Below are 14,799 nucleotides of genomic sequence, written 5' to 3'. Positions count from 1 at the left end.
ATTTTTGTGTCTAATAGTTAACAAAGTAAGAGAGAATCTAAAAGGAAAAAAAATAGTTAGACACACAATGGGAAACGTTTTCCCTAATTGTTAGTTAGAGTCTATGAAACTGTTGTAGTTATCAAATAATGTATTTTTAATACTTTAAGACTGCTGCTGTTTACTTTTTTTAACTGATTCATTGAAGAACGTGGAGCAGTTGATTTTCTATTTTTGTGGAGGTTTCTCCTTTTGAAGCTGAAGTAGATTTTAAACTTTTTTTTTTTTTTTTCCCCCAAGAATATAAGATTTTTCATGCCAGACTAGTGCTGCATCTAATAGAGACTCCTGGTTTTTTCCTCATTTGTTTCCCAGCTGGGGTAAGCCAGAAAATGCCTGCTACCAGTTGTCACCACCTGATAAATGGCAGGTGGTGACTTCTTAAGACTCAGTAATTTTAATTGTTGGTGACATGTCTCCTCTCTGATTGCCTCCATCAGCAGGTAATAGGTGTCTGCCTAATAAACAGCTCTGGCACAGTCTGTCTGTAGTGGGAGCTGGGAGCAGTCTTGGGCCATCAGGGCTACAAATTGTCACCTGTCTGGGCACAGTTCAGTTTCTAAACTACTACAGATGTTGTAATTACTCTTCTAAATTATTTTCTATTTCTAGTTAGACTGTAGAGCTTAACCCTATTCTGTGGCCGTGCATATCCCAGGTTTGTTTGTGAGTTGTATTTTGGGGTGTTGGCAATGGATGAAAACTCTTCTACATCTTTAAAGATATTAGTTGTAATACCACCAGCACACAGGTGCTTCAAAAAGAAAGCAGGTCTGCCCCACTCGTTTTCTTCATATAATTGCTTTGGATTTGCTTCTTATAATTGGCTTGGGCTTTGTCACCTCTGTTTCCCCTTCCGCCCTGCTATAGAATTCTTCAGTGTCTTTTCCTCATCTGTTGCCCAACTCCCTTTTTTTGCTGCTGCTTCTTTGTTTACCGCTTACAGTCCACCAAGAAACTGGGATGAAGAATAATCCAAATGTGCTGTTAGTGTGTGTGTTGTAAGGGAAAATAATTAATGTCCTCTCTAGTCTAGGAATAACTTAGATTTTATTCCAGAACACTTTTTCATCAGACTTTATAAACTGCACATAGGAGCAATTCCTGGGGGTTGTTTTTGGTTTTTTAACCAGTAATAAATCAGCATTTTCAGTAACTTTTGGGGAATCTTGTGTGTTAACTACCAAAGGATGCAACATAGAGATGAACTTATTCTTTCCTCTCATTCTCACAGAAGCAACCATGGGGTGCATTAAAAGCAAAGAAGATAAAGGTCCATCCATGAAATACAGACCTGATAATACTCCAGAACCTGTTATTTCCCATGTCAGCCATTATGGATCAGACTCCAGCCAAGCAACACAGTCACCATCAATAAAGGGATCAGCAGTTAATTTTAATAGTCATTCCATGACTCCTTTTGGAGGGCCCTCAGGAATGACACCTTTTGGAGGAGCATCATCTTCATTTTCAGCTGTGCCAAGTCCATATCCTAGTACTTTAACAGGTGAGTGTTACAGAAAATGATGTATTATTATTATTAGACAGTCATATTAAAAAAAAATGCTATGACCCCTTGCCACACAGAAGTAAATTGCAAATTTAAAATAAAGTGCCTTTTAGGGATTTCTGATTTTCAATATCTTTACTGCTTAGATAATAATTCAGCCCATATTCACTAGTCACTGGGGCTTGGGGATTTGGTGTTTTGCCTTTTGTTTTTGCTGGGGAGGTAGGATCACAGCACAGGGAAATTTAAGATTTGTTAAAGGCAGTAATGGGAATACTTGATAAAATTGTGTTAGTAGTTTGTTCTAAGCTGCTGAAGGGGATGCACATGTGATAATGGCTTTAAACGTTTGGAGAGAGGTACAAAATGAAAAACACTTCAAGTTCAGGAAATTTAAATTTTAAACTGATTTTTCAAACTTACTTGATTACCTGTAAGTTACTTTAATGCAACACGGAATCTGTTCATTTATGAAGCTAAACAGGATATGCAGTATATTCTGTGTACTTGACTATATGAATAAGATGTGTGAAACAAAAAGAGCAGAATTCTCATCGTTGGGGGTCATATTGAAACCAAAATCGAAAACATAAAAATAGAATTTACAAGGCTCAGAGACCTTCTTGGCTGAGATGGAAAGTCTCTGAAGATACAGCATTTTAAAGTGATACGCGTGTTTGATGTTATAAACCCACCTTTATATCAAAATCTTAAAAATTCATTTTAAAACATTGATTTTTTGCACATGGCTAATTTCATAGAATCACAGAATGGTTAGAGTTGGAAGGGACCTTAAAGATCGTCTAGTTCCAATCCCCCTAGTTTTGCTGGCTATTTTTGAGAGGAAGCTGTGCTTAATTCTTTTTTTTTTGAGAGAGGAAAGAAGAACTTCTTTTAGAAGCTTTGCACAGACACTTCACAAAACAAGATAAATAATTCCTTCTTATTCTGTTTCTAGTTTTCCCACAAACCTCTAATGTTAGCACAATTACACAATTCTTTTAAACACAATAAATTTGAGATCCATAAAAACCCACTGTGGCCTTGACATTAAGCAATTCGGGAAACCAAATATGAATTGTCAGGTAATGATCACTTTGTATTCCCTTTTTGGGAATCATTAAAACCCAAATAATTAAAATGAGCATCTGTCCTACCTGAAAAATTTTTAGCCATTTCTGAATCTCTGGTTTGGATGAACAGATGCAGAAATGAAAGAAAGGCAGCATAACTTCTTATTCATTAGCTCCACTGAGGAAAGTTTTTCATGCTTCATCTCCTCCAAGAACTTCTCTATATTTCTTCTTACTAGATCTGGTTCTTTGTTCATGTGGTAATCTCCAGCAGTGTTGCAGGCACTCCTGGGTATTACCAGACATCGAAGATGTAGCCCCCACCCAGGTACCACAAATCCTTTGCTGCAGAGACCAGAAGGGATGTTCTCTTGCTTGTCCCTGCTCCTGCTGGTAGTTAATCATGTTATATCTTGGACCAGAGTCAGCAGAAGAAATTTTTCATGAAATCTCTCATCAGTGTGAATTCAGTTATCAGCAGGCAGGCTGGTTTGGGTGAACGCCCCCATCATTTTGGGATCAGGTAAAATGATACTACATGTGTAATTATTCCTCCTCATTTTGTAAAACCAGCCCATCCACAAACAAACGCATTAAATAAAAAAAAATTTTAAAAATGTACCAGCAGTTGTTTGGTACGTTCAGTACCAATTTTCAGATCAATCAAAATTGGATGTTTTTGTGAATAAATAAGATGACAAACGTCATCTGGCTGTAAGCTTCCTGTATTTGTGACAAATAAAACACTGGATCACATTTTGTGGCCCTTTGTTTCACAAGGGAGGAGAATAGATGGGCTTGTCGGACAGGACATAAGTGTCAGTAGGACTTATCCAGTCCATCAGTGATGTCTGACAGGAGGATGATATGGTTGTCATCGTGGTCTGTAGTGCGGCTGAAAAGAGTTGAGCTGTCTTTTATTTCTCTAGAGCAGAAAAGGAGAAGAAATTTGAGTTAGTCACACTGTTCCTGTATTACACATTCTCAGTCATCAGATACTTTGAATTCTTAGAATATTACTGAAAATCACAAATAGTTTGAACAGCTAAACTAGATCACCTTCACGAAGAAAACAGCTGGAAGAGACTTCAAAGATCATTTGAGCGGTATCCGTTTAAAACATTTTGTGCTGATGCTGTTCTCCTGAAGTATTTTATTGTTCTTTGCTATTCTCTCTTGTTAGTGAGAATAAAAAGAGGTTTTATGGTAGCTAAAGTGTTGAAATCAAAACTTTCCAAGGATTATATATTAGCTTTTCCAATTCTTTCTTTAAAAATAATGAAAAGCACACAAATATTGATAATTACTGACAATTCTCTTATTGCATGGTTTACATTTGAATCTATTGCTTTGACTAGTACTACACTGTCTAGAGGAATTAATCGCTTGCTTGTTGCCACGTTAGTATCTTTCTAGATGTTGGACAGTTTGGAAGTTCTTGGAATCTCCCAGTTTCTTTATATGCGGTTAACGACTTTTGTAATATTGTGACTTGAGAGTATTGATTTTCTTCATCTGCTGAAGAGTTCTCTGGGGATGGTTTATTTCTGTAACATTTGGTTTCTGTTTGTGTGAATATGGTATACATCCCCACAATTTTCTTGCTCCGTGTAGCAGTTTGTCTTCAAAATAATGCAGTAATATAGTAATACAGGCAAAAATTGGTAGAAATGTGTTGATTTTTAACTTACATTAGGAACTGTTAACTTCTAGGGAATATTCTAATTCATTTTCAGTTCATAAATCACACTTAAAAAAAACCCCTCAATTACTCTAACCTCCTGTGGGGACTTTTTGTTCTGTTTTTCCTAGAGGAACTGTAAATTCATTTCCAGCTGTGGCCTGCTGAGATAGTGTAATCACAGGAAGACTCTAAATCAAATGAAAATATTCAAGTGATTAGGAGCTCTTACATCAGAAAGCGTACATTGTAAAAGAATATTAGATGTAGACAATACCCATTGCATCATGTGTTCTTTCTTTCTGATCACTGTCATGTTATTGTAACATCTAAAATTAATTGCCACATGTTTCTGTTGGTGGTCTTCCGTGTATATCCTGGTACATATATATGCATGTTAGAAATCTAATATTATAGTTTTAAAAATAAGTTATTGCTTGGATTATCATTAGGCTTCCTAAACGTCCCCATTAGACTGTGAAATAGCATTTCTAGAGCTTAAGTCTTTCTGAATTGCCCCTCTGCAATTTGCTATTTTAACTTTCTTCCAGCTATGGTACATAGTTCTTTATTTTTGCTTGTAGCTTGTACATCTCATATAGCCTGTTCTCCTGTCCCTCTTTCTCTTTTAGCCTGGTTTTATAGATCAGTTCTTTTAAGTATAGAAAATGTTTTTCTACTGTGAGTATAGGAGCCTTCTGCCCATCTATCTCTCACGCGTGTAACCTGTCTGTGGGACATGTTCAGCAACATGCCCTGTACCAGAAATGGGATGGGGAAGCAAATTCCTTAGGGTTGGTGGAGTGCAGCTGCTCATCCCGTGACAAATCTCGGTCCTTGTTCTCCGGAGTCATGCACTGATGGATCCTCCTCAGCAAAGGTCTGCTTCACTACTGGGGAGACTTGATGGAGTTAAAAAAAAAAAAAAATCATTAGTCGTAAGGTGTCTTTGTCCCCAACAGAATACTTTTATTTCTGTTTCAGTTCCTTGAGTAGGTCTTGATGTGTCACCCCAGAAAGTTGGGAACACATTGGTTATTTATAGCTAAGTTCAACGGGAAACTTCTGTAAAAATTAGTGGCTGATGCTTGACTGTTGTGGTGGTGTAGAATTCTAGAATTGCACTCCTTAACAAGAAGCTAGCTTAATAAAGAAGCCAGCTTTTTTTACTGCTGATGTTTTGTGCAGGTTTCTGTATATAAGTGCTATAATTATTAATGTACTTCCTGTGATGTATCTAGCTGTCTTTTGTGGTGTGGAAGCATATTTTTAGCATATCTCTTTATAGGCTTTCCTCTGTCTTAAGAAATGAGCTGATTATTGATCCAGCTTCCAATATGAGATACAACCCAGAGTGTTTAGGTGCTTCCAAGTAAAAATTGATGAGTTTTTTTCATGGACGAGTCCTTAAATCAGGTGTTGCAGCATTACTGCTATATCACACGTTGATGTTTGTTTTTTTCCTAAGGTGGTGTTACTGTATTTGTGGCCTTATATGATTATGAAGCTAGAACTACAGATGACCTTTCATTTAAGAAAGGTGAACGGTTCCAGATAATAAATAACACGTAAGTATTCTCATTCACAGACTTCACTTGGTTGTTGTTTGGAATAAATAGATCCTCAACTCTTCTTGAAATCTGCATGTCCTATTTCAGTGAAGAGTAGATGTGTTGGGGGTTTTTTATCTTCTTGAATGAGAGAGTTCAGCAAGAATGGGGTTAAAATATTGATACTGTCAAGACAATAACTTTCAGGCTGAGGTCACCTTTGGGTGCAGATGCAGGACTGTAGTGACTGGGGCAGCCACAAGCCTTCTCCTTCTCAGTTTGTTGGGTTACACCCTCCCACTCCCTGCTGCAGGGAGGCACAGCTACCCACCATGGGGCGGCAGACATGGATACACAGACTGTCCCACCCCATCCCGGGCTCTGCACCCTGCAGGTTCTCTCTGACAGGTTTCCATATCTGATCCCACCTCCCTTCCAGATCTGATGGGGAGGTGGGCGCAGCCATCAGCAACTGCACCACGAATGCCAAAGGCAAGAGCCCTGGCTCTAGGCAGGGACGTGTGGCCGTGGAATGTGTCTAGCTGGCCTCCACAGTAAATCCACCCTCGGGTAGCTTAGGAGTAGTTTGATGTTCCATTTTAATTGCAGCAGTGTTACAGTATTACGGCCTGATTTCTAGAAGTCTAGTGAAAAGGAAGTTATTTGTTCACCTTGGTCATTTCTTTACAGGCAGCTTTTGGCCGTGTTAATAGTTCTAATCCATACATGTAGCAGTTTTCAACCATCCAGTTCTCTAATTTTCTTAGCTGACTTCTTGCTTCATTTGTCGCTCACTGTCAGCATACAGGTAGAATGATCTGGGAGAGGCAGATGAAGACTAGAGAACTGGGAAGTTTATTTATACATCCCTTCCATAAAATGTTTTGTTGTAAGTTTGCGTTTTGCATATATAGTTAAATTCCTTTTACATTAAAAAAAAAACAACCCACAAACCCAAAAATGTTTAAAATAAAAAATTCCACTAAGAGGCACTCGTGTTGCTTACAATGGAAAGAAAAATATATTTAGGTGCAGTGCAAACTATTTTAGATGCTTTCATAATTAAAATAACACATTCCCTAAATTTAACGTACCTTTCGTATGTGAGGATGTTATAGCTGCTAGAGAATGATGTATTGTTTATGTATGGAAGAGATAACCAATGTTGCATTGCAGGGAAGGAGACTGGTGGGAAGCAAGATCCATTGCTACAGGAAAAACAGGCTACATCCCCAGCAATTATGTAGCTCCTGCAGACTCCATCCAAGCAGAAGAGTAAGATGTTGTATCCTGTCAATCTGTTCTCAGTATCCATTCTATACTTTGTGCCCTGTGGTGATATTCTTCCTTTAATTCAGTATATATGTAACATTTAAGGGTAAAGTAGGATAATACTACTAATTAAAGGATAGCAGTCCTACTTGGATGATGTCAAAGGTATAATTATAAGTAAGGGTGAGGTGGACACTCATGAAAATGTTTTATGCCTGCTTTCTATATGTAGGGCTAAATGGGAAAAGATGGGACAATGCAGTAATGAAAATAAGAATTGGGGGACATGCACTGTATTTCATATAAAAAAAAAAAAAAAGGATGCATTTTAGTTAAAAGAGTTCACACATCATCAACTCTAGGTTTTTATCCTTAGCTAAACGCTAATTCAAGATCAGCTCTATCCTTGGTAGCACCTAAACTCATATTCTAAAAAAACATTTGTGTGGACAGTTATTGCTAATCTATTAATCTCTAGCAACTTTTTTGGTGACAAAATTGTTAGGCACACTAAGGACTATACAAACTGGGAAAATTGTATTGTTTTGGGTACCAGTACTTCCTACATTTATTTACAAAGATCTCAGAATGCTTACAGAATCACATAAAGTTATTGTGGGAACTATGAGTTGGGGTACAGTTTCAGGTTATAATTGTTCCAAGGGATTAATTGTATTTGCTGTAGTAGAAATACAAAGCTCCACATCTCTTGCTTCAATATACGAGACTAAGAATGCAGTGTTTCTGCAAAGAAAGTATTGCTCCTAAAGACTGGCAAACCAAGATGGGAGATTTTGTCATAGGTTTATGGGATGACTAGAGGCAAGAGTGAGGAAGCTTATTTTAAACTTACTATTTTAAAGACCCTAGTGCTAATTTTATTAAATATTGCCACAGCATTTGGAATAGAGTTCATTTGCTTTAGAGTTCATTTGTTAGCCCTGGGCTTTGATAGCGTTTATAGATTTTGTGTTGTGATTGCAGTTGGAGTTACAAGTGCAAAAGCAATACACAGCCCCAGATTGCTAGGATTTTTTTAAGTGGTCTTATAAATTTCTGAAGGCATTTATATCGCAAACTGCTTCTGACAGGATCCATATTATCCGTGTGCATTTTGAATGATACCATAATATAAATGTTTAATGCTCATAAAAAGAACAAGTAAACCCTAGTATTATTTTATAGGTAATGAAATAAACCAGCACTTAACAATACAGTTTGTAAATTGTTGTAGTCTGGGGAAGAGGCATTTTCATGTGAAGTAATTAACTTCTAGGGTTCTAGTTTGCTTCAATAAGATTGTAAGTTACATCCAAATTGTCTCAACTGTATGTACTTTCATATCGATTCTAACTTTGCACATCTATTTAAACAGTCAAACTGCAAATACAATTAAAAGTTAGAATAAGTTTCAAATTCCCAAGTGATTGCACAGGCCTTTCTGTTCACTCACGGACAAAATGATCCATCCTTACCCACGTTTTTCCCCCCTACAAAATGTTTCACCCAAAAAACCATTGTTTTCCAGCAGTTTCCAATACTGCTTTTCTTCCAACAATCATGAAGCCAGATTTGCTTGATACTATGACAGGGCCAAATGAAAATATTTGGAATTTATACTTTGCATCACTTTGTGGCTTCTGAAGCATGCAGTCAAAATAAACTACAGTTAGAAATAAGTGTTATTACAAAGACTGGGGATTCGCTGGGAGATGGACCTTAAAATTATCACTGGCTCAGAACAGAGCTGTGTGGAAGCTGTTCATCAGGATGAACACGCTTTGGGAGCATAGAAGAAGAAATTCCTTTTATGAAAGAACTTAAGGAAAGAAAAAACGCTGGTATTTTAAAACATCTGTGTACTTGCCATATCAGAATGATGCAACAAAGATTGTTACTCAGAGACTAATGATACCTACCACAGGGCTGTTGCTAAATGATCAGCAGAAGGAAGTGCTCCCTCTACAGAGGCACAGGAGGATGGGAGGCAATAGAAATTGCAACAGGGGAGGTTCCAGCTGGATATAAGAAACCTTTTTATTGTGAGGAGAGCCAGGCAGGAGCACAGGCTGCCCAGTTTGGCTGTGCAGGGTCTATGCTTCAAGGTTTTCAAGACTGGAGTGGACACAACGCCCCGAGCAGGTCTGATCTCACAGCTGACCCTGCTTGCAGCAGGAGGCTGCACTAGAGACTTCCCAAGGGCCCCTTCCAACCTGAATGAACCTGTGATCTGGTGATATTTGTGCACACCCACTTTGCATTATTACTGGGATTTCTAACATATAGCCGAAACATCTTAGAGAAGGTAGTTTTGGTGCTGCAGTGTGGTGAGTGTGCTACCAACAGTATTTCATTGTCACCTGATTCAGCTTGACCTGTGAACTTCTTAACCAGAAGGAAGGTGTTACTTCCCTGATGAGTACTGTTGATGGCTGTTAATAAACCATCAGAAAAACAGAGTATTTGCAGATAGAGGCCTCGGTATGTGTATTTTGCAAACAGCAGAAATGAGAGTCCTATAGCAATAAGTCATCTTAATCTTTTGGTTATATGGATGTCATTACTTTTGTTGATCTATAACTCCTTTGGGATATTAGTAGTTCAGTCAATGCTTGATATTTCTAAATCTTGTATTTATATGATTAACAAGGCATAGGAAGCTCTTACTTATACGTGTCTCCTTTGACACTTTCTAGGTGGTATTTTGGTAAGATGGGCAGGAAGGATGCAGAAAGGCTACTTTTAAATCCTGGGAACCAGCGTGGTATTTTCTTAGTAAGAGAGAGTGAAACCACTAAAGGTAATATTAATGTTTGTCTTCTCTCTCCCATCACCACCACCACCAAGGTGGACATAATGACCATTTTTATGTCTATCATATCATACATATGCATGTGCACACATGTATATGTATAATGATAGTTAGAGAAATATGGTAAATATGTTTTTAAATGTTTGATGAAGAACCAAGTATGACTTGTTTCCTAGGTGCTTACTCCCTTTCCATACGTGACTGGGATGAGGTCAGAGGTGATAATGTGAAACACTACAAAATCAGAAAACTTGACAATGGTGGATACTATATCACAACCAGAGCACAATTTGAATCTCTACAGAAGTTGGTGAAACACTACAGAGGTAAGCCCAAGTTGTAGACTCCCGATCCTATCTTCTGCCTGTCACTGGGAAGAAAAACTGCGTATGCAACTCATTTTTTAAATTCACAATTATAAGATTTCTTTTTTATTTCAACAAACGGTGAATGGACTAGTGCTTTTTATCAACATTAGGATGTTACTTTTGTTATAGTCTTACCCCTGCTGAATGACAAAGTTGTTGGTTTTTTTTCCATTTTCCAGAACATGCTGATGGGCTATGTCATAAGCTAACAACTGTGTGTCCCACTGTGAAACCACAAACACAGGGACTAGCAAAAGATGCCTGGGAAATTCCTAGGGAATCTTTAAGGCTGGAAGTTAAGTTGGGCCAAGGATGTTTTGGTGAAGTATGGATGGGTAAGAGCTTAATGTGACACCTTTCAGTTGTTCGTGTGAAGGTTTTAATAATATTTTAAGTAAATTGGTATTGGGATCTGAAAAGATAATCTGATAAAGAACTGAAGAGAAGAAGTACCAATTATGATCAGTCACGTAAAGGTAAAAATAATATTCAATATAGCTTAAATTTATAACTATACTGTTAGCTAACAAAACAGAAGCAAAAAGCAAACAGTTTCAGCAGAAAACCTCTTTGGCATCATAGGGGAGAATCACATCTAACTTGTTTCTCTAGGAACATGGAATGGAACCACAAAAGTAGCGATCAAGACACTAAAACCTGGTACAATGATGCCAGAAGCTTTCCTGCAGGAGGCTCAGATCATGAAGAAACTACGACATGACAAGCTTGTTCCGCTATATGCTGTTGTTTCGGAGGAACCGATCTACATCGTCACTGAATTCATGACAAAAGGTGTGTGCAGAATAATTTGAAGATACTGCCTTTAAAAGATTATTTAAGATCCCAGCAACAAATTAAATGTTTAATCAACGTTAGGTTTAAGCTGACTAGAGTGTAAGTGGCAATTTTGATTAAAATGAGCAATGCTTGACCTACTTGAAGCAGTTCTGATTTAGATTGTGGGTGGAGACATGATTTTTTTGCACATCTGTGTCACGCTTACTAATCTTACAAGCACAAGATTAGGGTTTTTTTTCTCCTAATTTTTTAGTATGTACTGCCTGTTACATTTAAAATTGGGTGGTATAGCTAGGAATCTTATTATAAGAATATGCCTGCCTGTAGACAGATCATGCTCACAGTGACAGAATCAGTTGGGTTGGGGGGGGGGTTCAGTTTTTCTTTTCTAGCAGTGTAATAGTAAATTTTTAAAAGATGGAGAATTTTCTTTCCAGACTCCCTCCTTTATCTCCTTGGTTTCAGTCTTTCATCCTTCTTCCCTTGCTGTATATAGTTTCCCCCTCCCCCTGTGCTGAAACAGAGATTTAGAGATTTAGGCTGAATGTAGAAATAGACATCATAAGCATATTAGTGTTAAGAAGCAGCAGATTTTCAAGTCAATTATTCCAGATTTATAATATGCAGACTTCTGTTCACCTCGCAGAGAAATTTTGCTATCCTGTTAAGAAATAAAAACAATGTTAAAGTCCAAGAGAGTGGATAGTTGTGTTCAGTACTGCCACAAAATTTGTGGGGTGAGGGGGTGTTGTGTTTGGATGGGTGCTTTAAGCATTGTATAAGTTTGAAACAATAGAAAGGAATAGAAAATACAAAAAGTTCCTTCTATGTTGTTGTTCTTAAATAACACTAGACAATCACTCTGTCAAATCTTAAAGCTTCTAGGTAAAATCAGTTTTCATAGTTCAGAAATCAGGTTTTAGCAAGACAATCAGGATAAAAAAAATTTTTTATAGCATTCTGCCTAAAAAAAAAGTAAAGATTAAAACCAGAACTGGGATGTTACCTTGTAAAAGCAAAAGAATTGGAAGAATTGGAAAAGTAGTTGTATGTTTGTCTAAGTTATGGATTCAAAATGCTATTGGAAGCCTCTGTTTTCATTTGAAAAACTTCTCACATTTTACCAAAACAACATAAAACGTATTTGGTTGTTCATGCTTGAAAGTCATTAGAACAAAATTATTTTTCTCCCCTCCCGCCCCCAAATCCTTTTACAAGGAAAGGAGGTAGGTAAGAATTGCACAGTACCCAGAATTTTTTTCCAATGTCGACAGGTTGCTAGAGGTCAGAACGAAATCTTTGCTCCTCTTCGGTCCTTTGAGCTCATGAACCGAGATGGGAAAAAAAGTCTGTGCAAATACACACAACAAACGTCAGCGGCGGTGTGGGTCTGGCCTGCCACACTTTTACTTTCAATGCAGAAATACAAGTGACTAAACCCACATTTGGAGGTATCTAATTCACAGCTACAGCCATGAATCCACTGCAAGATCTGCAGTTCTGTGGTTTTTTTCCCCCACCATCACCACACTCATAATTCTGCCATTGTAATTTTGACTGCGATGAGATTGATTAGTTCTCAGTCTTCATCAGCTTCTAAAGGAAGAGATCGTGTTCCTATACCCTTATGGCACAATAAGACCTGTAGGGAAAGCTGTTATGTCACAGACAAATTTTTACAACTTGTGTAAAGATTGCTGTCTTAAAAGGAGCGCAGGTCCTGATTTCAGTTACTACTCGTGTTGTATTGTTCTGGCCACAATTGCATTATATAAGTGGAAGAAGCTAATATCGTAAAGAATGGAAGATACTTTTGGATACTTTGGAAGAAAAAAGCAACAAACTAAAAGCAACAATTTCAGAATAATTTCTCTAGTATACAACTGGAGCTGGCAGAAAAAGTAATGGATAGGAGGTTTTTTGTTCTTTAATTATAAATCTCACTGTGGAAAAAAGTCCAGCTTGGAAGGGCATTAATACCAGGAATGTTGTGGAAAAATTCTTGCGTATTGCCATGTAATCATCAGCAGCAGTCTGTTTTATTATTGCTTAGTTATCTCAATTATTTGAAATGGATTCCAAAACCCTTGGATAAAACTTGCACTAACTAGTTATCAGGACAGAGACAACTACAGGCGGAGTCATTGAATCATGTATTCTGGTAAATGATGGCTTTTCAAATACATATTTTGGGAGATTAATATGTAAATCATAATGTCTAAGAAAAATAATCTCATTCATATTTTCAGGTGAAGTTAATATTTTGGGTTTTTCCTTTTTAATCCCCAAAATGTGTGGTCTTTTACAGGCAGCTTGCTAGACTTCCTTAAAGAAGGAGAAGGGAAATACTTAAAACTCCCACAGCTGGTCGACATGGCTGCTCAGGTACATTGTATAAACCAAGAAAACTGTATTTTGTTCTTAGAGAGGAGATTTAAATCTGTATCAGATATCAACTAAACATAAGTATTGAATGCTTTGGCTACTGCGTGCTGTTCTGTTGTGCATCTTCTGTTGTAGGCTTGTAATTTGTCAAAAAGAAACAGTCTAGTTCCCAATCAGCTGATATTATTGTATAGCCAGATGCACTCTAATCGGTGCTGTCACAAGCCCTTGCTATGCTATACTTCCTATACTTATACAATGAGAGCGGAGCTAAAATAAAGGGGTACAGCTTAATGCTTGGGAGAAATGTATGTAGTAATGAAAAATAATCTTTAATAAAACTTTATTTTTAAGATTGCTGATGGCATGGCTTACATTGAAAGAATGAACTACATCCACAGGGATCTCCGGGCAGCTAACATTCTTGTAGGAGACAATCTTGTGTGTAAAATAGCGGACTTTGGTTTAGCAAGGTTAATAGAGGACAATGAGTACACTGCAAGACAAGGTAAGACCGATTTATTTACTGAATAAGTAAGACCAGTTACCTTCAAATTACTTAACACTATAACATTACTATAACTATACACATCTGTGTATGCTGTCTGCGTTAATAAAGATTATGCATAAAAGTGCGCTTTCACGGCTATGTGTAGTTGCCCCTCTCTCCTAAGTGCAATTTTAGTTACCTTTTTAATGTTCAAAATTATCTGGCAGTTTGCTTCTGTTTTCAAAAAGCGCTTTTAGTTATTTTGGGAGGGTAAAACTTGCTATGGTTTGAAGAGAGCTGAGATTCCGGAGAGGTCTCTCATCAGATTCTGAAAATCATCCCCCTTTTTTGAAACATATTTAATTAAGCATCCCAGATGTCTTAAGTGCTTCCAGAAATTGTAGCCAGTAGTTTCTGCCCTAGTTTGAAACTGTTTTCCAGTTTGAAATATTAAAAGACTAAACCACATCGAATTTTGTCAACAAAGCAAAATGTAAAAAATTTTTGAGTGCAGTATTCTTCTTAAAATACTTCAAAGTGTAAGGAAATTATGCATAAGCGAGGGAAAATTGAGCATCTATATTTCCAACGTTTGCAGGAGCTAAATTTCCAATTAAATGGACCGCTCCGGAAGCAGCGTTGTATGGTCGGTTTACAATCAAGTCGGATGTGTGGTCATTTGGAATTTTACTGACAGAGCTGGTAACAAAGGGGAGAGTGCCATATCCAGGTAAGAGGAGAATGTAATAGGTTTTTCTTTTCCTTGCGGTGTTTTGTTCTTCTGAAGTTACCTTGTGTACTTTTTGCCTTCATTCAGAGCC

At 37.4% G+C, this 14,799-nt stretch overlaps 1 protein-coding gene across 1 annotated transcript in view; it reads left to right on the top strand.

Annotated features, from left to right (window-relative positions):
* Window positions 1-14,799, top strand: part of YES1 (YES proto-oncogene 1, Src family tyrosine kinase) — a 91,263-nt gene that overhangs the window by 72,590 nt on the left and 3,874 nt on the right. Inside the window, 10 exon segments of the mRNA XM_074146795.1 lie at window positions 1,274-1,546; window positions 5,772-5,871; window positions 7,030-7,128; window positions 9,822-9,925; window positions 10,114-10,263; window positions 10,485-10,640; window positions 10,918-11,097; window positions 13,412-13,488; window positions 13,843-13,996; window positions 14,577-14,708. Of these exon segments, the coding sequence (XP_074002896.1) occupies window positions 1,274-1,546; window positions 5,772-5,871; window positions 7,030-7,128; window positions 9,822-9,925; window positions 10,114-10,263; window positions 10,485-10,640; window positions 10,918-11,097; window positions 13,412-13,488; window positions 13,843-13,996; window positions 14,577-14,708 (1,425 nt within the window).

This window comes from Numenius arquata, chromosome 4, assembly GCF_964106895.1.
Source record: "Numenius arquata chromosome 4, bNumArq3.hap1.1, whole genome shotgun sequence".
Lineage (NCBI taxonomy): Eukaryota > Metazoa > Chordata > Aves > Charadriiformes > Scolopacidae > Numenius > Numenius arquata.
Note: the sequence above shows the minus strand (reverse complement) of the source record. Positions and strands in the feature narration are given on the sequence as shown.